The sequence below is a fragment of the Rhinolophus hipposideros genome, assembly GCF_964194185.1.
Source record: "Rhinolophus hipposideros genome assembly, chromosome: 15".
NCBI classification, from domain to species: Eukaryota; Metazoa; Chordata; class Mammalia; order Chiroptera; family Rhinolophidae; genus Rhinolophus; species Rhinolophus hipposideros.
Genome location: NC_138061.1, coordinates 15417343 through 15441809, shown reverse-complemented (window position 1 = coordinate 15441809; position 24467 = coordinate 15417343). Strand labels below are relative to the sequence as shown.

Below are 24467 nucleotides of genomic sequence, written 5' to 3'. Positions count from 1 at the left end.
AGGGTTCACTGGAGCAGTGACTCTGACAGGAAACCCAGAGAGTAAGCAACATATTGGTTTGGGGGTCACTGAGACCCAGGAGCAGAATGTAAAGCTTCAACAATGGACCAAAAACTCTCTAAGAGAAAAACAAAGGTGGTTTGTTTTCGTAACAATGCTCAAGAAAAAGAGAACAGGCAACACCAAAGAGTTGTTACTTACGAGGGAAATGATACCTTCGTTGGAGAGTAGATAGCACAGGCTAGCAGCCTTTCGCACCAGCTGCTCCTGGCTGATGAAGCTGGGGGACACGCCGGCAGGCCCCCCAGCACCCCTCTTGTTTAGAACTGCATAAAGGCTGCAGGCTGAGGAAATAAAAGCACCAATGAAGTTGGCAGCCTCAGACCTCCAATAAAAACATCCACTGGCTCAGATAACTTGGGTTACCTTAACAGATTGTTAATACATCAAAAATAATTATGTGCATTCACTGGAGAATTTAAGTGAACCCCTCAGGATTCACTTCTCATGAGGCCATGTGATCCCAGTTCCATCAAACACCTTCCTCAGGGGCTCCAGTGCCCTCTGCTCCTTCTCCTCTGTTCCTTCTTGATCACAAATGAGCCCCCTCCACTCACTTCACTGCGATGTGTACGTCTCGTCTCACTTAGATTTTCAGCTCCTGGATAGCAACACAGTTCACCTTCCTCCTTAGTCATAAGTGTAATACTGTGCATACAGTAATTCAGTAACTACTTGTTGAATTACTGATGTAAAAATAAGCTATAAACAATGATACAGCAGATTATATTTCCATTTGAAAACTAAAAATGTAGCAACACATTCCCTTAAACAATGGCCTGTCATCCAACCTGAAGTAGACACCACTATATGTTTTAGGCCCCTTTATTTTCTATGGAAATATTTCAGGGCCCAACATACCTATGATGGCCTCCATGATAAAAACATGGAGTACCCCATTGCTGTAGAAGTTAAGTTCAAAGACTGATGGGACAGTTGTGCTGGGAGTAATAAAAAACTCGTCATTCCTGCTGGTGTGGGTGATTGTGACGCAATTTCCCAGCAGCTGTATGGCATGCATGACTACATCTTCTGAATTTCCCGAGAAACCCAGGTCAAAATCGCGAGCCAGGACTTCCTCCTTCATCACAAAGAAGTCCTCCACCAATGTAGAGAGATCAATTCCCTAGAGAAAGACAGAAATGGTCTTGTGACAATGGAAAACTTACTTCCCAAAGGCCCAGAGGCCAGTCCAAGGACTTTTTTTTTCCCCCTGGCTTTCCTGCAGCTCCCTGTCAACACATAAAGAAAAAGGGGCAGAACGCCAATGAAGAGAAAGTGAAAAAAATGGTTAAAAAGCTGGTCCCCCAGGAATGTCAAGATACTGATATTCCACATTCAGAGGAGACTGTAGCTTTAACACGTGATATGAGCATGTAAGATCACAAAGGGAAGAAGCCACCAACTTAAACTAAGAAGCATCTATTTTTAGCAAGAATTTCTCTCCTATAATATTTATCTGACAAATATTTACTGGCACTGTTTGGTGTTGAGAATATGGCTGTGGGTGAGACAGACCTGGCGTCTCCCATCATAGCACTTAGACAAGTGCATTGTGGGAAGGTGGAATGTGGTCCTAAATACAAGTCAAATAGCTTAGGAACCATTAGCTATCAGAATACATACTGTATGTCAATGAAATACGTCTTATTTATGTTAACTATATTACTCAAGGAATGCCTTATTATTATACATATTAAGGTCTCTGAGGTATTTTTTTCCACATAGATATCTCCTGTGCTCAGTGTTTAGCTTATATTACTGTTTATCTCACAGTACTAGCCAGGAGTGGGCCAAATCTCTCAGTGAGTAAGTATCGAACCAGCTGACAAAGCATTTTCATGCTTACTATTTAACTCCAGGTGACACTGTAGACATACCTGCCTGTGTCTGTAGAGGAGTAGGCAGGCCACGATGTGTGTTGACATAATGGCACAGGATTTACTAGCAGCTGAAAGGCAAACACAAATCTTTAGTTGTACATTTTGAAAATATAGCTGAAACTTTTAAAGTACCTAAATCGTAAATAGGAGTACTTAAAACTATAAAAGTCCTCTATGTTTCCCATAACTGTGATTTATCAAAAGGAAGTCCCAACATTATACCACGTTCTGGGCCAGTGGAACCTCATTAGAGATCACTGTTCATCATATAACAGAATTCATTCTATGATAGGTCCACCTTCAATCTGGGCCAATGGAATTTAGTTACTGAATGACCAAGAGACACCTTTCTGGAACAACCAAGCCCTACAGTCTGAGCCTGTTCTACATGCTCTACAGGGTGACCCACTGTGTTTCTTCACTTGTTCCTGGTTGCAGTGTACTGTAACTGCACATTCTATGCTCCTCCCACAGCTATTCCCCAAGTTAAAACAAAGCCGCAGAGAGTAGGAAGGAGTGGTTTCCAAGTCAGAAAATCGGGGCTCAAAATCCAACTTCTGCATGGATTAATTTCATGACTTGGAGGAAATTACTTAAATTCCCAAGCCTCAGCTTCCTCACTGGTAAAATGAGAATACTGCCTATGGTAGTTTATTGGGCTATGTGAAAATGAAATGGATTAGCCTGCCACAGGACCCATCGTGATGGTACTCAATATATTTTTATTTCCTCTTTTCAACTTGGCCCAGAGGTAGGTCAGATGTAAAAAGGAAGGGGACAGAAATGCATTTGAGAACGACTATGGTCCATAACCCAGTACTCTGAATTTGTCGAAAATTATAATCATATAAATAAAACATGAGAACATCTATGAAATAATCTGGAATAAAGGCACCATGTGAGTTTTCTGAGATGATAGTGAATTCATGAATACTTCATTCACAAGTGATGTTGTCTCCAGTGTTTAAAAAACAACAGTACCCAGTACCATATATGTAGTCACTAAAAAGAAAATGTATAGAGTCTTTTAAAAACATGAATAAATATGTGTGTTACCAATGGAAAACAGCAGGATATAAAACTGTAAAAATTATTTTTAAGACTAGACAGCAACACTCCTGGTTACTTGGGTAATGGGTTTTATCTTTATTTTTCAACTTTTCAACATCAAGGATGTATTATTTTTAGCATCCAGAAGTGAAGCATGAACGAGAGACACAATCAGATGTGCTGAAGAAAGAATGTTCTGGCCCAGAGGCAAGCAGGAGTAGAAGCAGCTGGAGTGGAAGGAGTGAGAAGAGCTGAGGAAATCCCACAACAGTGTCAGCAGGAAGTGCTGAGACCTGACTGGGGATGGGGCACAGGGAACGGCGAGGTGATCCCAGCGTCTCGTGCACCCAGGGACTCCGCTGCTGCCATGGCATGATGAAGGGGCCTCCACAACAACACAACACTGCAATCTGGAACTTAAGGAAGGCTAATGCTGCCCTCAACTCACGTGGCTCTGGGTCATGCCCACTGAAATGATGTATCCCTACCCTTCATCCCTACCCTTATCCCTGAGAAGAGCGTGAGCTCTAGTGCAGAACCATTGGCTAATACGTACTGCCCACAGCTAAAACAAAGCTTTACATATAATAGCCTTTCAGTGTTTGCTGAGTGAAAGTAATCATGGCGTCAGAGGGGAAAGGAACATGCAACTATAAACCTAAGTGCTGTACCGTAAGTTAGTTCAAGGAAACAAATTCATGAGCAAAAGAGGCAACAAAGCCCTTGAGCAATACTAATTTTTTCAAAGCGTAAGAACTATCACATGAGCATGTGCTGATTATCGGGCACGGTGTGAAATGTTTTCCTCAATTACCTCAGACCCCCACAGCCTCGCCTGCTTGCTACAAGCTGACGTGTCACCACCTGCGGATCAGGTAATACAGAAGACGGGCTGGGCTACAGCAGATTCCAAAACCTGTACGGCTGGCATGGCACCGGGCCAAGCCTGAACCGGGAAGCTAGAAAGTTCGCTGCTCTACTTACTGAAGAGAATGTGCTCAGCCAGATTTGCAATCAGTCTTCTTCGGAAAGACTCATCTGTTACATTTGTGGACTCATTGGTGGACGTGTCTGTACCTTCACCGGCCGCATCACTGGGTCTGAAAAGTTGGTTTTTAAATTAGACTTCTACAACCCCACTCTCTTACAAAGCAAACTACCACGTTTCCTCGAAAATGAGACCTAGCCGGACCATCAGCTCTTGCATCTTTGGGAGCAAAAATTAATATAAGACCTCATCTTATTTTAATATAAGACCAGGTATAATATAATATAATGATATAATATAATATATAATGTAATATAAAATATAATGTAATATAAAATATAATATAATATACCGGGTATAATATAGTATAATACTGGGTCTAATATAATACAATACCGGGTCTAATATTATATAAGACCCGGTCTTATATTAATTTTTGCTCCAAAAGACGCATGAGAACTGATGGACCGGCTAGGTCTTATTTTCAAGAAAACATGGTATATGGGCCTAAGGTATAAATATAGTAGATACTTTATATGACTACATATTCTAAATTTAAACCACAAATAGATTATTTCTATTGGTTGTTTTCCTCCATAATACACTTTATTATGTTTAATACACTCTCCTGGCCAAAATGTGAAAATGTGTTATTTAGTTATAACTAAATAGTCTGTTGGTACATCACTGCCAAAACCCACTGGCCGAAAAAATGCATAAAGCAAGATACCTCATTTTAAAACATTCATGAAAATATGACACTTGAACCCATTAAAGAAGGACTTACTATTCAATTTGCTAAGTTACAATTTGAATTCTGAACAATTCACACAGAAAAACTCTTTTATACATTACATTTATGTACAACATGCATAACCTAAGCTACTATCAAGAATAATTCAGTTCAAACATTCAAAAGCATAAATCAAATAAGAACTCCTAAATGATTCACAAAATCAAAGAGAATTTATAATTCAAATAATCAAAAACCTCCGAAACTATGAAAACACATCACTTCAAGACCAAGAGAAAAGTTACTCGTGTGAGAAAGTGAAAACAAGAACACGCACGTTCTTCTTAAAGTGAACCTATTTACGCAATATACGAAACAATAGATATCCAGTTGTTTAGCTAGTCTAAGAAAGTTCCACAGATCTTACCGTGAAGGAAGTATAGCTGGTAACAGTGCTTGCTCCATAGAAAGGGGAGCAGACACAGGCTTCTGACTTTGACTTTCTAAATATTCCTAGAAAAAAAAAAAAAACAGAAAACAATCATTCACTCCTATTGTCTCACTTACATAAACATATATAAAATATACTTGATCTTCAAAAAGTGCAAAGGGAGTTGTTTTATAAAATGAGCCAGGCTACAGAGCATGAGAAGTGCTTCGTATACCTAGTCTAGCTTCAGAAGTCTGCAATGACTCATAGAATGTTGTCAGGCATGAAATCTAAGAACTAAAAATGCAAAGAGCAGGACGATGCTTAAGCAAAATCATGTAAAAATTAAAGAAAAATATTTAACTTTTGTCACACCTTCACGAAATTATCTGACATTCCCAATATTATTATTAGTGATAATTGACATCACCCTGCTTTTTAAAGGAAATCTGACAACCTGAGGGTCACATAGTATTCAAAAAATCTCAATCCAACAGCAGACCATAACAAGATAGAAAAGTGTCCAATATTTTGAGGGTATTTTTTGTTTTGTTTTTTTAAGAAAAAAATGACAAGGTTCCTAAAAGTTGAAAGCACTTATGACCAGAAAGCATCTAGCACAGCAGTTAGAATCTTTTAAAGTAAAACCAAAAAATGGAACAGAAGGAGAAGCAGGACCTCAATTCCATATCCCTAGGTTCCTGACGCCCTTGTCCATCCTTCCTTTTCTCCTTTACCAATTCGAAAATCTTAGGGATTTAAAACTGCCAAGACCTCAGGGACCCACCAGTCCCAGGCTTCTCCAGGAGGATGTCACTGGCTGTTGGAATATGTGGGTCCTGGATTCCACTCAGTAGGCCAGAGTATCATCCTAGGTTGTCATTTTTTTTTCTCTTTAGGGTACACCCAGTTTTATTTAATTCTTCCACTCCCCGCAGGCCCCGCCCCTTACAGTACACCAAAGCCTCGCCTCTCCCACTGTCCCACTTCCTGCCCCAACCTCCCACCTGAGGTATTCTCCCAGGTCCCCACAGCTTCCAGGCACCTAACGCTGTACCCTGAACTGCCATGACTTTGAGAAGCATGCTGAAGCCCTCTCTGTCAGCTTTTCCAGGGGCTGACCTCTCCTTCCCTAGGTCGTCAATTTTACCCGGCTCTTAGGGGTCATGTTTGGAAAAAACTCCCCTAAAGGCAATTTTAATACGTAAGATAAAATACCAATACATAGGATAAAGCAACATGAAAAAAATCTCATGAACTAAAAAATAGCAATAAATGTTGAACCTGCTATCTCCCAAAGTTAGACATTTATTGTCCTTTTTCAACAGGCAAACTTTGGTAGGACAAATGCAGGAAATGCCATTCGTGACTTAGTCCTCATTTTACGAGAGAGGAAAGTGATGCCCCAGTCACATGAAGAGGAGCAGACAGAGACAGGACTGGAGCCCAGATCTTCTGGTACTGAACTACACTAACACTTTAATACAGCTTCATTCCAACAGACACTCACCTTTAAGGAAAATGGTTGTGCAAAGTCCACTCTGACACACCCATAGTTTTTTCGTAACATCCTGATAACGCCTCTAGCTACGCTCCAAAGGCTCTCATTCTTCTTAGGTTTTCCCTAAATTACAATTTTGAAAGAATAACATTGTAAGAAATAAAGCTGACACATGAAAATATTTTGTGATCCAAAGAATAAAGTTTTTTTGTTAGTTTTTGGTTCTTATGGAAACTAGAGGTTTGCATTGAAAAAGACAATGAGTGAAGAAGGAAAGGAAATATTCATGGACCTGTCAGAAAATGTTTAGCTTTCAAAGATTCTAACAGATGTAATCATGTCCTCGGGAGAGATAATTTGGTCAATGAAAAACAGAACCTTCAACACTAATTCACTTAGTACCCTGTTTACATCATTCACAAAAATACAAATGTAAACTAATGAAGAATAAACATGACAAAACAGGCTGAGAAACTGGTCTGCAGTTCTTGGATAAAAATAAGATGTCAAAGAGGCCACTTACCTGGGGTCCAATGATCACCAGAGTCCAAATATCTAACATAAGGCAACTGAATGTCCAATCCAGCCCCACAGTGGCCTTTAAGCTGATTATTCATTTAGTAAGCATTGACTGAATATGTAACATACATAAGGCATGACAATGGCCATATAATGGACACAAGACTCACATCTGACAGTGACAATCAGGGCAAGTGGGGCACACCTTTAGGGCAGACACATACAACACAAGGAGGAGTCTCCTAAGGGACATACAGGTAAGAATCCAGGCCATCACTTAATTTTTAAAGCTTCTAGTTATCACGTGTCCTTGAGCTTCTGATGTGTTTTAGGCAGGAGGCTTAAAGCAAGTAATTCATCCAAGACTTCCACACTAACTAAGAACAAAAATGAATTCCTCTGGAAATCTTATAATACCGGTAGAAACTGTAAGTCAGTAAAAGCATTTTGGAAAACTGTCAGTATTTACTAAAGCTGACCCAACAATTTCATTCTTAGGTATACCCAACAGAATACATACATTTGGTCATTAACTGAAATATACCAGAATGATTATAGTCAAGAACTAGAAACCAAACTGTTTCTCCACATTAGAATAAATTGTGGTATCTTCATATATTGGAATACTATGCAGCTGTGAAAATGAACAAATTCTAACTAAATGCAACAACATGGGTGAATCTCACAGACACCTAACCGAGCAAAGGAAACCAGAAGCAAAAGGACCACACTCGACATAATTCCATTTATGCAGAGTTGAAAATTAGGCAAAACTACTGTTCTGTCAGAAGTGAAGAGAAAGGGTGCACGATGATGAGAGCGGCACAAGGTAGGTTCCTAGGGTCATGATTATATTGTTCCTTGATCTGGGTGCTGGTTACATGTGTGAAATTCAAACACCATGCCTATGAGATGTGCATTCTTCTATAACTATTATACTTACTTCAATAAAGAGCTTACAAAAGATATGACTGCCGCTTCTCAAATTAATTTATAGTTGCTTTGTCAACATTGATCCCACCAGTTCTTCAGGCTTAACTTAAAATCTGCACATAAACAGTAAGCCCTGGGGAGAACAAACCACACAACCACCCTCTCCCCACAGTAGAGATGGCAATTCAGTGCCAAGGGTTTTTTCATTTCCCAATCCTATGGCCAAGGCCAACACTGATAAATCTAATCATGTCACTTCCTCCAGATGCAGGGAAGCACCCATGAGCACTACCAATCAGGCAGACATAGGAGATGATAGCTACTTACCATGCCCACCCTACCATGTTTCCTACAATTTAAAATTAGGGAGTACAAAAAATATCCCTCACTATATAGTCCACAATATTGCAATAACGATGTATGGGCCCAGTGGGGTACTAGACTTACTGGGGGGTAAATTATATAAATGTCTAACCACTATGCTGTACACCTGAAATTAATATAAAATAATATCCAATGTCAACTGTAATTTAAAAAGAAAAGAAAAAAACAAACGAGTAAAAACAAATATATATTCCTAATTAATTCCCAAATCGCTTATCTAGAAGCAAAAGACTTGACAGTGAAGCAGACCGTCGGGCGGGGTCCTCTTACCAGCTGTTCGCCATTGTAGTGACCTTCGATGATACGGTCATAGGAGATTCCCACAGGTATGATCAAGATGTCTGGGATGGTGTTGGTAGACAGAGTATCGACCACAACCGACAGAAGTCCCGCCCGAGCGCAGGAGGTTTTCCCGCTCCTGGAGCGTGTGCCCTCCAGAAAAATCTCCAAGAACTGCTGCTGTCGAAGTAGTTCAACTATATGCTGGGATACAAGGAGAAAGTAAAACATCAATTCAAGAGCACCCAATTTATAAAAAGCTCAGCATAAAAAAAAAAAAAAAAAAAAAAAAAAAAAAAAAAAAGCCCCCAAGCCTATAACTTCACTACTGACAAAGTATTTTACTCACCTAAATCACAACAAGACAGCTATATTTGGGGGATGACAAAAAATTGTCATCAAACCCATACCAAAGCAATGATCACTCAAATATTTACTCAGACAACAGTGTTTTAAAAACCTCTTTGTCCTTCTACAGTGATAAGTGCCATCAGGGCTCTAAGGATTATTAGAGACAACACACACCCCGTGGAGCAGAGCTCGGTAGAGGATATCCTTCCGTCCGTCTGGAGTTTCGTCCAGCCTCCGTCGTATGAAAAAGCCTCCAAGTTTATGGATCAGGGTACTATAAATTCAGGAATGCATTCATCAGTTATAAAGACAAGTGTAAAAAGAATACTCAAATGCCAAGTCACTTCAAAACATCTGCCATGTGAATACAAACCACAAGTGCTGTTAGAGCTGCTGACAGTGAGGATGTGGACATTTTCCCATTTTCCATATTATTGACATTTCACTCATTTACATTATTCATTAGCTGTTATAGCAGCACCTCATATTCTGAAGTTCTCTTACACCTGTTCCAAAAGCAGTCTGCATGATATATTTCCCTGCAAAGGCGATGCTACAGATTTAAAACCCTTTCCAGGGTCTCAAGACACTGATGGTCAGACATCCCGAAATTTGCCTCGGGCACATTTACTGCAAAATGATGTGATGTTACAAAAGCTCATTTGGAGAAAGTTTCTCAAACAAGTATTGCTCAGAGAGTGTCTCTGTGAGACAAGGATAATCTTATCAGACTGAAACCAAGCATAACCATCTGTCCAAAACATGACACAAGCATTTGCTGCAGGTGCCTACACATAGGGATAAAACAATTCTTTTCACAACCCCAGGGTTCTTTCTACAACATTGATGGATTTTGATATGAACTTGAAATTTTCTAATAGTTAAGTCACCCTTTCCAAACGCAGAGTCTCCTCCTATTCTTTTCAAACAGAGTGATATTAATATAAAGATAAGCAATACATATTTCCGGTAGCTTCTATCGTCAGTATAAAGAGACAACAGTTAAGATGTCCCCAGAGCTTATTACTCTTTGAGAGTAAAACTCTGCAGAATATGTTCATAATGAATGAGACGAACCACCCACAAAAGTAACCCACCTTGAAAAGTGGTTTGTGAATGTGTAGACTGGCATGTAACCAAAAAAAAAAAAAAAAAGCTGCAAATAAACAGGCCAGGTTGTCTACAGTCTGTCATGTCTGAAGGAATGGGGAAGCTAAGCAACGACTGGCATGGATTCATGAAAAGGACAGTTGAGTTATGAGATAAGATCCATGTTTATCAAGCACTTCCAACCGGTCCAAGTGAGAACGTAAAGGCAATGAGTACATGAGTTTTTTCTGATTACAAAAGAGGCTTCTCTAGAGCCCATGCTTTGCTCTAAGTCTATGCCTACCATCAGCTTTCTGACGACTTTCTAATTCAGCTTCCCAGGTTCTGTGATACTGGGAAGAGGCACCCAGAAGAGTAAACAAAGGTATTCTCATCCCTGGAAAAGCGCACCTTCCCTAGAGGGTCATATCACACAGCTTGTCTGTATTCCCGAGTAGATGCTGAACTATTTGAAGGCAAGGTCACTCTAGTCTACCGCAGAGCTGGGTAAGCAGCAGCTGACTGCAGGAATGAATGGCTTCTCTTCAGTCATTCACAGGAGCCTGGTGAGCCACAGCACTGTGCACCAAGCGATTAGAAAGCAGCTCCTGGGACTGTGAGGCTGAGGCTCAGACTTCACAGCACTCAAAGGTGGTGACTGCCCCTTTGTGAGCTGCTACCTGCACAGCCTGCCAGCCTCTGGCCTTCCAGTCACTGTAAATCCATCCTCCTCTTACTCTACCACTGAGCTGACCTTAGAGGTGCTTTATGCTTTGAAGTTTGAAACTGCAATTTCCCCAACCGACTAAATGTAGTCCTCCCCAATTCCCCACAGGTGATCCACCCAGTTCCTGGTGGTAAACAACGGAGTCTTCCTACTTCCTCTCCGCCTCTCCCTCTCTGTGGAGCCCCACACCTGGGCTACCGTTTGGTCTTGTAAATCCAACTTACAATACTCTTTTCAAATCTGTGCCCTCCTCTTCCAAGAGCACGACTATGCTTTTAATTTAAGCCTTCATTATCTTTTGGCTGAACTATTGCAATGGAGCCAGAATTGTTTTAACTCCCTCTCCTCCAGAATGACTTTTCCAAATGCAAATCTGACCGTGTCATTCCTCAAGTACAGGACACATTCTGAAGTCTGGGCTTAGGAAGTGTTGTGATCGAGCTCTCACTACGTATGCAGTCACCACCTCCAGCCTTGAGCCCTTCCCAGTGCATCCGACAGTCTAACCCTACTGAATTATCTGCCGTTCCCCGACCAAACCATGCTTTCTAATCTGTCTTTTCACATACTATTGCCTTTGCATGGAATGCACTGCATTCTCCTGAAAACCTCTAAAATACACACCTTCTAGTTGTACTGTAATTGTTACAGGTTTCTAGCTCTTCTAAATTAGGAGATCAAAGTAAACAAGCATGATTCTTTTTATTATCTTTACACCCTATCGCTCCACCCCCACCTCCCTACTGCAAAGCCTGATACAGTAATTTGCTATCCTGTCTTTCTAACTGCCTTTTATCCATTTGGTAAGTATTGCCCATAAAGATGAGGTATTCACAGTTCACCAAGTATCCCATAAAAGATACAGAAATTATGGCGATAGTCTTAATGCTTTTTTGTACTTTTCAAATTTTCCACAAGGAACATGCATTACTTTTATAATGGAAGTAAAAAGGCTGACATCCTCTTTACAATAACACATGTCAAAAGGTATAATGGAAAAAAAAAAGGTTCCAAATATAATCTGTTTCATGCCTCCCACTTCCAAATAAGCTGATTTTACCTGAAGATGGGGATGTTGAGATTATTGCCTGACGCGATGTATGGTGCTTTGATGTTATGGCAGAAGAGAATGAAAGTGAGCAGCAGATAGTCAATGTGTGATCTATGAACCGGCAGAAATAAAAGTGGCAAGTTCGTCTAGGAAAAGGAAACACGCCCAATTGAAAATTCAAATGTCAAGTTCAATCACACTTTGCAACTTCACATTTAGTGAGTCACTCAATCATTGGCTCATCAGTGACTCATTCTTTAAAAACATTTTCAAGTGATATGAACTTCTCTCAGTTTAATATTTATCTAGCTGAAAACAACTACCACCACCGAAAATAACCAGGGAAAAGGAAGAGTACTCAAGAGTTCACGTGGAGCCTATGTATCTCCCGAGCGGCAGCCCTGATCAATCATGTAAGCAGAATCAGAAGTTTTGGAGTCAACCCTGGTTTGGTTGGACATCCTGAGCAAGTCACTTATTAGCCATGACTTGGAAACATGTCTTAATCTATCTGAGCCTTGATTTCCTCATTTATAAAATCGGGATTGTTCTGGCTGATTTTCAGTTGTTACAAGGTAACTCACTAAAGGAATCCTGCGTGCTGCTGGGGGGTTCCTCCTCAACCCCACCGGCCCTCCCTACACAGGAATCTGCAGTCATCTCACATGGGGAACTCTTCCAATGGGTGGGAATAATATACACAATAGTATACACAAGAACATTCCCAGAAGAACTCTAAGTTCACTCTCCAAACGTGGGGAGAAAGGAATGACAGGGTCACATATTTCTTGCCTCAGTTGCAGCTTTGACCATCTCAAGTTGACCCTTGTGGATCTGAATGTTCCAAAAGAAGCTGTTGAACAGTTTTAGGAGCACCCACCCGGTCAGTCTGAAAGTAAAAAAAAAAAAAAAAAAAAAAAAGGAAATATGCATACATGTATATACACACACGTATATATTTGACCACTGTCTACTTATATTTCTGAACCGACAACCCAGCAATGTGTGTGCATATGTATGTGTATGTCCCTGAACTGTGGAATTCAACAGCTAACTTTACATATATACTTCTTACAGAAGTATTCATTTATTACGGACCAAAATCTTACATTTCACTCTAATAGTACAATTTACACTTTAGAAGCAAAAGACCAAGAGAACGTTTAGGTGAGCAGAATGACAGAAAACCACTCCCTGTAAGACATGGGTGTGAAACCCGGCTCACAACTAGTCCAGACAGCAAATATCAGCAGTAACCCAATAGCTGCTGTCAATTAACAGAGATGAAGGTGGCTTAAGGCTACCACGGTGCCACTCCCCATGGAAGCTGAACGTAAAGAATATAAAGTGGAATTGGTTTTAACATCAGAATATGTTACGATATCTTTGGACCACAAGCACTGTGCTAGGAAAGTCCAATGGTTCTGTCCTGTTTGCTCAAAACAGGACGGCACTGGGGAAAAACTCTTTGTCTCGCCTTTTATACCTGATCATTGCTGGTGAGACGGTGGCAACCATTTCTTGAAGGATCCTTTTGGCTTTCTTTCTCACTTTACTGATGGCTTTCGATTGCTGCTGAGCAGAACCATCAGGGTTTAATTCAGCAGCCACTTCTGCAATTGCCTCTTGCACTCTGATTTGAAAATGAAAAAATAGACAATGTAACTGGTTCTGTGCTATATTCTGTATTCAGCATTTTCTAAAGCATAGCTATAAATCACAAAATAAAATGTACTTTCTCATGTGATAACATGAGAGAATAAACTCAACTGAGAAGTGCTTTCTTTGGTTGTTCATTAAATATAAAGGATATCACACCCCTAACGCAATGAACCCCTGAGGACTCTGGGAGGTTGACTAAGGAATTTAATTCAAACTCACTGTGTAACAACTATGTGAATTTGAAATGTTCCAGTTATGCTGTGAGGCACACAAAGCTGCACGTTAGCAGAGGAGAGAAAAGGAAAGATTATAATTTAGGCACATAATTCAGAGGTATCCAAAGCCCACTGCCAAAGTAAAGTCTGATTTTCCTTTCGAAGACCGAGTTATTCACTTATATTATAACTCTATTAAAACTGTATATAAAACTCCCTGAGAGGCATGAAACGGGGACATAAATATTTACACGTGTTTTCAAATCAATCCAGTTATTTTTAAAAAGGCAGCTCAAGATTATAACAGTGCAGAACGATAAGCGGTGAGGTAAAAGGGAAGATTCAATCCAGTTTTGTTAAGTCTTCCATGTGATTTAGGGAAGAACGCAGGAGGTTAAACATCCTCAAATCACTTCTAACATTCTAGCTACCAGTCAAAATATCTGGATAGAATGAAACATACTTGAAGGTTTTTTTTTTTACCTACAAAATAGAATATATAATAATCCAAGGAAGTTTAAAATAATTGTGTTTTCTCCTACTGATTTTACAGTGGTGTATGGCAAAACTCCACACAGCCCCATAATTAATACAAAAAGACCAATCCCACAGGACATTGATGTATCCTAAATCTATTCTTTGAATAGCATTTATTTCAATCTGGCCAGGAATGTTTTCACAAGTAATTGACATGATATTACATTTCCATTATCAACTATTCATTCATTCAGTAAGTAAGTATTTATTAAGTTCCTATTATGTGCCACCACTGTCCAGGCCTTAACAATCCCACAACAGGGCCGGCGTTTCTAAGCATCTTTTAATCCACCCCAATCTCTGGCTCCCCAAATCCAGGTAGTTGTCAAACATGGGCTACACCAAGGAGTTGGAACAGAGACCAACCTTCACCCAAACTCCTGTATTCTAATGCCTAAACTTCAAAATGACTCAATAAGTATTACAGTAATTATTTGACAGAAATAATCAAACTTGCTTCTCTTTTGGCTATAAAATAGAAGATGTAATGTCCCAAATATTCATCTTACAGAATATTTGTGCCATCTCTGACTCCAACTTGCCTGTCATGTACTAGAAAACCGTTCATTTGTTCACCCATAAAACGAGACTTTTATTCCCACAGGGCACTGCTCACCAAAACCCTATGTTCTCCTGCCTTTCCCTGGCTTCCCTTGAAACTTAACCTTCAACTTGGAAATGCAAATGCCCCTGGAGAAAGAGTCCCAGAGAAACTCCGGTTAATAAAGGAACTCACTTCCTCACTCCATGCCCACCACCCATCCCTGCCTCTCCCCTTTACAACAGTATTCCCACCCTTACCTACTGCTGTTCAGTACATTTTCAGTCACATGGGTGGCAAACATGCCTTTATGGACATCTCGTTCTTGAATAAAAAGCACATAAGAAAGACGGCGTGCAAGCCATCCTCGGTGCCTGCAATGAGAAAATCATTTAGCAGAGAAGTACTCCAGGCATACCTAGAACAAGTTGCTCCAATTGTACAGTGGTTTCTTTCCTGTGAACACAAGGCCTCATTTCATCTATTCCTGAGATCGGGGTTCTCCTATAGCAAATTCTCCTTAGTTCAGGATGCTATGCAGACAATTCCATTCCTAATTTCTTTCATGTACTCTCAGCTAAAATTTAAGCTTGCAATTTGTGTATTAATGCTTAAATAGTGTTACTCTGCCAATAATAACTCAAATATAAAACCAAAAGAAATAAAACATCTTTATCAATACCATAAAAAGACACATACATGTTGAATGCTATATACAGAGGGTGCCAAAAAAAATGTATACACATTTTAAGAAAGGAAAACTGTATTACAATTGTAATAATATATACCAATAACAAAAGATGAATACAAGTCACGTTTGACTTCTGCAATTACAAGAGGTGCTCAAAGTGGTTACCATAATGTCCAGACACTTCTGATTACGGCGAACTACTGCTTGAGCAACGTTAACCAAAGTGTCCACTTTGTATGTATTTTTTGGCACCCCTGGTGTGTGTGTGTGTGTGTATATATATATATATATATATATATACATATACACATAGCTTATAAGCTATGGCTATGGGCTATAAAAGATAATTTGGAAGTCTTTTCCTACCATAAAGGGCTAATTTTTTTTCTTTTTTTGATTATAGTAATTATTCTAACGTTTTACTCTGGGCTCAAGAAGCCAGAAGCTTTTACTCTTTTTTTTTAATACATTCAACGTACCTACTGGATAGGACATATTCCTATTATTCACAATGACTATGTGTTATTTGAACGGAGTGGGCGGTGGGGACAGGGAATCTCAGAATAAGAATACTACAAACTTTCATTATGCATTAATTGGAACCCATTTGTAATGATTATATAATGCCCTATTATCATTTCCTCAATAATGATATTCATATAAACAGTAGAAGATTTCAATTATAAATTCACTAATTCTGAAAATATCCCAAAAGCCCTCGATGGAGCAAAAGTAATTTGAGGAAGCATTGTGTGAATCACATGTTCCTTCATCTCTCCTGCCTGACATTCTCTTTTACTTCCTCCTTTCCTTTGTCTCAATTCTCTGAAAAATTGGCCCACTATGTTAAGTGTTTAATTCCAAACACTTCCTTCAACGAAAATTTTCAGAATTATTACTGGAATGTACAAAATTTCAAACTCTCTATGAAATCCCTTTCCAGTTGACTGAAAGCTGTGTGTGTGTGTGTGTGTGTGAGAGAGAGAGAGAGAGAGAGAGAGAATGTTTCGGCTTTGCTTCATTAACAACAGAAGAGCTAAAGAGCCAACTCAACTGCACAGCTTATTACACTGAATAGTTTCATAGTGCCTCATCAATATAGCATATGCTTTATGTTTTTCTTAACTGCCTCCAACTGAGGACAACAAATGGACCCTTTGGCTTTATAAATGGAATGTCTACTTACATAAAGAAGAGACTCTAGGAGATCTCTTTTCTTAGGATCTTAAATGTTAACCAAGAAAAAGAAAAAATAAAATAAAATAATGGACCAGCATCTCTCCTTTAAAATTAAGAGGGTGAGCAGGGAGAAATGAGGAAGTATAGCTTGGGAATGCGAAAAAATAGTCCCTTGACTTCAGTTCTATTTAAAAAAAAAAAAGAAAGTTAACTAACACTTGTATATATGCAGGTATTGTCATGTTCATTTATGATCTCATCATCAAAATATGAGACGTATCATCAGAAAGACTTAAAATTTAAGTATTTGACTTGTTGGATCAATTTTTCATAGAAATTCAAGTATTTCTCATCACCTGAGCTTACTGCTTACCTACTCCAGGTATTTACTCTTAGAATTATAAGAACTGGATATCATTTTTGGCTGCCTTTTCTCTCATGTCTCAAAGACATTCACACAACCTTCCAAGCTTCCTTCCTTATCCGCAGCCTAGATTCTCAAAAAAAACAAAGCCTCTTTTTTCTCACTCTGATACCTAATAATAGCCTATCCCCATATTGCCTGAAATTTGGAGATAAGAATTCTAAGAAAAGTCTTAAGCTAATAATAAATCAAAAAACATTTATTCAGTACAGAAAAAACACGTTCTAAAATTCTATAGATTAGGCACATTTCACTCAGTTGTACTTTTTAAAATCTAAAACAGTCATAACTGATCATAGGGCATTCAAACACGTCTCCTCAGAAAAATCTTCATCACAATTTGGAACACTTCGGATGCAAAATCAATGTGTGCATAAGTTAGAGAAAGCTCTAAGTAATACCTACACTCTCAAGAAAATATTTATTATATAATTAAATACAGCAGCAATCAGAGTAACAGGTCTCTCAGGTGGCTGTACTGTTTCCAATTTTTAGACAAAGCCTCTTGTGTCAGAAGCTCATATTCCATGAACTCTCAAAAACATAGTGAGATTCATCTTAAAGTACATTAATTAATTATTCTGGAGTTTTTCTTTTGAGATTAGAAATATAAGAAATTTCTTTTTACCTTGTGTGAGTTTCATTGATATAAATAACATTCCGCAAACCCAAAGACGGGATACTGGGGTTGAAAAATTTATCCTACATAAGACAAAATAAGCATAGACATAAATATACAACTGGCTTGCTGGTGAAGTGTTTGCATTACTAGTACTCAAAAGACAACTTCTAAAATTCAAGCATAAAGTTAGGCATTGCTTCAAAAATCGAAGTGATGAAGAAAATTTATGTTTCATTAGAAAGTACTTTTTGGCCTTTCAGGTTACAAACTCAAAATTAATCCTTAATACCTTGCCTCTGCTTTTCCTGCCCCATCCCAAAAGAACTGAAGCTCCGATGGCTTTAGTCATTGACAGAAATACCGGAGATTTCAGAGTTCCCAAAATACAAAAATATTATACTAAATACCATGTAGTTATTGTTAGATTACTAAATTTCTCAATAATCCCGATACATAAGTATTATTGTCCCCATTTTATAGACAGGAAAATTGAGGCTGGCAGAAGTTTAGGATTCAATTCCAGATCGTATTCCAAAGAGTATGGTCTTTCTATCCCCTGAAATGACTGTTCCACTTAATGAGAGAATGTATGCTTAAAGGTCATCCTCTTTACAGGTAACCTTGAAAGATAATCCAGAAATAACTACTGAATAGAAGAAGTCTATAATATAATACATTATAATTTTATCAATGTGGACGAAAGGTATGCTTTGCACAAATAAATGCTGACAAAGCAGAAGGTACCCCAACAAAAGATGTAAAAATACTTAATTTGAAATCTCTTTAGAGAAAACGAAAATACGATTTCAGAAAAAAAGGTAGCAAATATCAAAAAATTACCATAGAATATTGTCAAACAAAAACTATTTTAAATAAACATACCATGGAAGAATTTTAAGATCAAGTTTGGCTCTATCAGGTACTATATTTAAGCAAAAATTATTCTTTGTTATATTACTCACCTATCCCCCCCACTCCAAACCATTGCCACTACCAAATAATTGCCTATACTCTCTTTTGACTTTACAACAGATTAGAGTTAAGGTATTGTTTTGGCCTTTTAAGCATTCAAAATTAGATGAGACACCAGATCTAAAAAGAAAAGCCACATGATCTTCTATTTAAATCTTTATTTCTATTGGCCTATTAATCTGAACTGGCTTTATTTCTGGACTAGAAGTTGTCATAATCCTTCAGAGCTATCAAATTCATGCAACATGGCACTTGTGATGTAAAAGGAACAATATTACTTCAAGACATTCTTGAGCAGACCTGAATAACATAAACTGCTTGGGTCCCACACAAATCTCTCCCAGGTTAGTAAATCCCTTTATACCAGACTTCGAATTCTATTTCCTGCCAAGCCAACCCTGAGTAGAAAATACACACAACACAGTTGCTTATTCACAGAGGATATAAACAATCTCAATAAATGACAGGCACTTAAATACCAGAATTGTTATGTCCTGATAGGTGGCCCTTCCCAGAGAGAGCGTACCATCCAGGTATACCTGTAATAGCTAACTCTCCTGCTTTAGAACACAGCCACCTTAGATTAACAGTACTGTGCTAAGTCATCCCTCTGGCAAATGCTGCACCAGAAGCATACCTCTTATGCAATAGACTCTCCTCAAATACAGACTCCAACACCGTAATGTGGAAGATTTTGCATGGCGTGTTTTTTTCACCAAAATACAAACAAGCACACACACACTCTTTTTTAAATCTTCACCTAACCTTTTAGTGGCCATTCTTCACTATCACAGTCAACAGACACCCTTCCCCCATCACCCCTGAAATAGAAATTTAGCAAGAGTAGAGCAAAGCCACAGTACTGAAATTCAACATCAAGAAGTTACACGAACGTTCTCACCGACTTCTTTGGAAGACTTAACTGAAAGTGAGACCTACTCTCCCCCCTAAAGTCATACTAAAACTACTAAAAAATCAAAATCTTGCCTAGCATCAGCCATTGGACCAACATTTACTGAATAACTGAAGGGAAATAAAAATTGAGTCAACATCTTTACTTGGAATATTTGGTTTATAAACATGGCTCTAAATTCTAAAAATGAATCAAGTCTACTAAGGCTACTCAATACCAAAGTCACACAAAGTTGGAAATCTGTGTCACATAGCCCACGTGTGTAAGGTCAACAAGCAGTAACATTCTTACCCAGCTCTGGGGAGTACAGGCATAACAACATCTTCCAACAAATGGCCTTTTTCGGCTCAGTAGGCTTTCCTTCCATTTTAAGGTTGCAGATCTGAAGACAGTAGGTCTGAAACCACACTCACCCTAATAAATATTAAGGAAAAAATGGTCACTGAGAGGAAGAGAATTAACACTTGTCCACATGATCTCTAAAACTAAGATATTTCAGATAGAAGGGAAACAGATGACATATTTTTCTTTTGGTAGTATTATGTTTTTCCGAGTGATATTCATTTACAGTACTCCCTCCATGATCAACACTGGGAACATGAGCAAAAGCTGAGCACCTAAGAATAGCAATAGCTGGCAAAGACTACTGCACACTCAAAGCAGCATTCAAGGTTTAAAAACAAAGTTGCAAAAGGTCAAACAGCCTCTGACTGGAGCAGGATGAATAGAATCAGACTACTATGCCAACAGTTCATCTTACTCCCTCTTAAATCACTCCCACAAAAGAGCTACCAAGGCCTTACATAGTAAGCAAGTTTATACAATACAGCTTAAAATATTTTACTTTAAACGAAAAACAAGGCACACTTACATAACATTCCTTCATCCTAACAAGAGAGTTTAAAGGCTGGAACATGAAATTGTAGCTGTACTATACAATTAGGGTCAAACTCTGCTGTTCTATTCTAAACAGTTTTCTCTCAAATTTGGGTTCTTCAGTTGCTCAAATCCCACTGATACAACATTCTCAAAAATAAACAACAACAAAAAAACACTCCATCATCATTTCTATATAAAATAGTGTTAAAGAAATATCTTAAACATTCCATGTTACACTGAAATAGGGAATACAAAATAATGCATGACCTTTGGATTGGGTCATACTAAAATTTATTTCCTATTTTTAATTTTTCAAATAAACTTTATTTCCATCACAAAATTTATAATTAGATATAAGTAGGGAAAACAGATTTTTAAAAATTTCAATTTATAATTACATCACCCAAAACAACTACTAGGTTTTTTTCTATGCAAAAGTGTTTGGCTTTTTAACACAACTACTGTCCTTAAATTTCTTACCAATATTTTCTTCCCAGTCAACATGATACCATAAGAATTCTTAAACATTAGTCTTCATACACATACCTGCTAATAGCTGGAGGCCGTTTCTGTGGCTATTGTATTACCCTCTATTTGATATTAAGTTGGCGCCAGCATTTCCACCTTCGTAAACAATATTGAAATGAACATCTTTAAGTCGAATGTTTTGAATTTGTATCTTAAACTTACCCATTCCTCGTTCGCATGCTTACATTGGCCAACACTGTATTCTGATGAATTTGGCAGATAAGAAACATCTATCGTGCCAAGGGTCAGTGCAGATTCGTCCATGTCACAAAGCGTAACTCCAAATCATGTACTGTAAAATATATATACCATTTAAGTTACTGAGGACTCCAGAGAGTAAATACCAGAACTCAAAATTCTGACTTCTACATGATCTACGTAATAGGAGGTCAAATGAACTTCCACCATGTTCAAAGTACAGAAACAGACTTTGGTGTGTTTATCTGAAGTCAGGCAGCCTTGATTTGTTTAAAAAAAAAAAAAAATCAACCTTTGTGTCTTTAGACTTCCTAAACAAAATAGCTATGAATTTGCAAGCATAAATAGAAGCTTATTTCAGGTCCAAGACCAATAATTATTTCATTTGTGTTAATATTCGGTTGGTGCAAAAGTAACTGCGATTTAAAAGGTTAAAAATTGCAAAAAAAACGCAATTACTTTTGCACCAACCTGACAACTGAATAGTTCCTGGGAGGACAAAGGCATGTGTTTATTTAGTTAAATATAAGTTAGATGTATGCACTCAGTAGATCATTTTTTTTAATTATGCGCTGGGAAGTTTTGGTCATACCTAATAGGCAATGTAAAATGGGTGCTGGTAATGAGAGAACCTCTGAAGCTTCACACCTGAACTGAATTAAGCTCTTAATTTTCTTGTGATGCCTTAAATGAAATTACATCTGCCCTTTCAGTACACCTACAAAGCTCTAAAACAAAACCACTCTATTTAAAGTATCTGTTTTGTAAGTTTTCATCCTTGTCAACATGCCTTTTCCCCGCCCTAAGGGAAAGTGTTCACTAACAGTGAACTGCTGCAGAAAATTGGTCGGCATTCACCTAACACATGAAAACTTTCTAACATGATTCTGACATTATTTCGAAATAGAGCGTTTGGCTATTTCTCACCTGGCCTTAAATTGTTCCTTGAGAACCTTGACAGGTCAATTCCAGGTTAACAGTGTTCCTTGGAGGACACACTCTGATTTCTTTAGGACGGCCACGTGGGTTTGCTGCGGTAACTGTTACGCTCAGCATGAACTCCACCTCCTTAACAATGTCAGGTAAGTAGCAATCTAACACAACAGGCGAGAGGAGAGACTAGGAAAGCACCTGGTAGGAAAGCTCTTCGGTATTAAAACACTAGCTGTCAGTTTCAGGTGCAGAAAGTAGCTGCAACCGGGGGAGCCGGTGGCCGCCTGAGACAATGAAGACGCGGCTGCCCCCGGGGACCAGGAGAGGAGGGGAGGCAGACAGAGTCCGGCGCCAGGAAGAATCCACGCTGCGCCCCTCCCTCCGCACAGCCTACATCCAAGGTGGCGAGGTTTACCAAAACGATAATCCGGAGGTGCCAGACTACGGGCGGAGGGGACCCAACGGTGGGTTCTGAAAGGGACAGAGGCAGGGAGGCCAGCTCTGAAGCCAAACACACCCGAGTTCAAATCCCCCACGGCTTCCCCGCTGGGGGACTCTGGACAAGTTGGTTAACTTCTATGCCTTGGTTTCCCCATCTGGAAAATGGGCATACTACGATCGCTCTTACCTCCTCGCGCTCTGGGAGGACGGGGAAATACATACAAAGCGCCCGGCACAGTACAGGGTGACACGCAGGGAGCGCTCAGTCCAATCAGTGGTCACCTGTCATCGGAACGTCCCCATCACCAGCTCCGCTCAGAGCACGCCTGCTGTCCCCACGCCCAAGCCAGTGCCCGCCACGTCCCACTCAGTCCGTAGCGGAAACCCGGCCTGAACCTGGTCCCTCGGGGAGAGCCCACGCCCGACCCCCACCACGGCACGAGCCGGAACCCATTTCTCAGGGGGAACCTCGGCGCTCGGGGGCGGGGACCAGGGGGGCACAGACCGCCCCGGAAACTTGCAGGAGCCGCGCGGGCTCCCGCGCAGAGGGTGACCACGCACCTGTCCCGGCGCTCCAGGACGGAGCAGCCTCCCGCAGCCCGCTCCCGCCCGGGCGGCTCGCACCGCAGCTCAGCGGGCTTCCGGAGCTGGGCTGCCGGCACTTCAAGGCTCCGCCGGTCCCTGCTCCACGTCGCGCCCCGATGACGCAACGGGCGCCTGGGAGTGACGGCGCCGCCACGCGTCCGCCCGCTGCTGGCAGCACGTGGCTTCGCGCGGTGTGTGGGTCTCGGGGTAGAATGTGTACACACGTGTGTGTCTCTGTGGCCGAGCAGGGTGTGTGAGTGCCTACACGAAAGGGCGTTCTGCCTAGGGGCTGAGGAGAGAGAGAGAGAGAGAAGGAGGGAGGAAGGGAGGGAGGGAGAGGGAGCACCTAGGTCTGCGCTGTCAACTCTCACCTGGACCATTAAGCAGCATTAAGTATGGACTAGCAGCTGAGAATACAAAGATGATTAAGATACAGTCCCTGCCCTCACTCCTCGGCCACCAGCCCTCATCTCTGCACACATTAACCCTAATCCTCTCTTCCAAACACCTTTTTGTCCCTGTCTACCTATCAAAAGCCATCCTTAGCGCCCCACAGTCCAAATGCCTGAGCCTGGCACTTGAGGCATCCACAGATAAACCTCCACTCTCCCCACTGTGCTCCAGCAGGAGCCCTTACTGCAACCTCTCCTATTGTCCCTAGCCACACCGTGGACACTCAGACTCGTAGCTGGACCATGCCACTCTCCCCTAAATCTTATCGCTCCTTCCTGAACTAAACCCCCAAGCCTTCCCTAACCTCTCCAGCCCTCAGTAATCATACCCTCCCGTGAAATCTCACAGACTGATTGTGGTACCACACCTTGGGTCTTTATAAATTGTGTCATTCTTCCACAAGATAATAAGCTCATCATCAATGTCAGTGACTTGCCTCAGTTTCTGAGGTAGTCCTATAGTGCTTTGTTATATTAAACGTTCAAATAAATACCTGTTGAAGCTGAGGAACAAGAAGAAAAACAAGAATTTCTTCTCTTGAACTTTTCTACTCTTGTTTATAAATCCATCCCAAAACACAGGTGTGCCCCCCTTTTAAAACAATCCAAAACAGTAGGAGTGGTTATTCTATTAAATTTTTTTTAAAGCTTCTTGAAGTTAAAGACACTTTTTATCAAGCCTACAGACACTTTACCTCCAAGCACACACCTAAATAC

The 24467-nt window shown here is 40.0% G+C and overlaps 1 protein-coding gene across 4 annotated transcripts in view; it reads right to left on the bottom strand.

Moving 5' to 3' along the window:
• Positions 1-24214, bottom strand: part of GPAM (glycerol-3-phosphate acyltransferase, mitochondrial) — a 33390-nt gene extending 9176 nt beyond the window's left edge. The window contains exons 1-18 of one of the 4 annotated variants that reach the window (XM_081075385.1): positions 23275-24214; positions 22901-22995; positions 22267-22433; positions 21304-21433; positions 20026-20148; positions 17856-17929; positions 15194-15307; positions 13465-13611; positions 12771-12867; positions 11988-12124; positions 9286-9385; positions 8752-8964; positions 6655-6768; positions 5142-5227; positions 3978-4093; positions 1941-2011; positions 922-1186; positions 202-344 (exon numbers count right to left, since the gene is read on the bottom strand). In XM_081075385.1, coding sequence (XP_080931511.1) covers positions 202-344; positions 922-1186; positions 1941-2011; positions 3978-4093; positions 5142-5227; positions 6655-6768; positions 8752-8964; positions 9286-9385; positions 11988-12124; positions 12771-12867; positions 13465-13611; positions 15194-15307; positions 17856-17929; positions 20026-20148; positions 21304-21405 — 1902 coding nt within the window. In that variant the 5' untranslated portion in view covers positions 21406-21433; positions 22267-22433; positions 22901-22995; positions 23275-24214. Of the gene's footprint in view, positions 1-201; positions 345-921; positions 1187-1940; positions 2012-3977; positions 4094-5141; positions 5228-6654; positions 6769-8751; positions 8965-9285; positions 9386-11987; positions 12125-12770; positions 12868-13464; positions 13612-15193; positions 15308-17855; positions 17930-20025; positions 20149-21303; positions 21434-22266; positions 22434-22900; positions 23008-23274 lie in introns of those variants that run through there. The other 3 variants (XM_081075388.1, XM_081075386.1, XM_081075387.1) reach the window with 3 other exon arrangements.
• Positions 24215-24467: the final 253 nt, after the last annotated feature.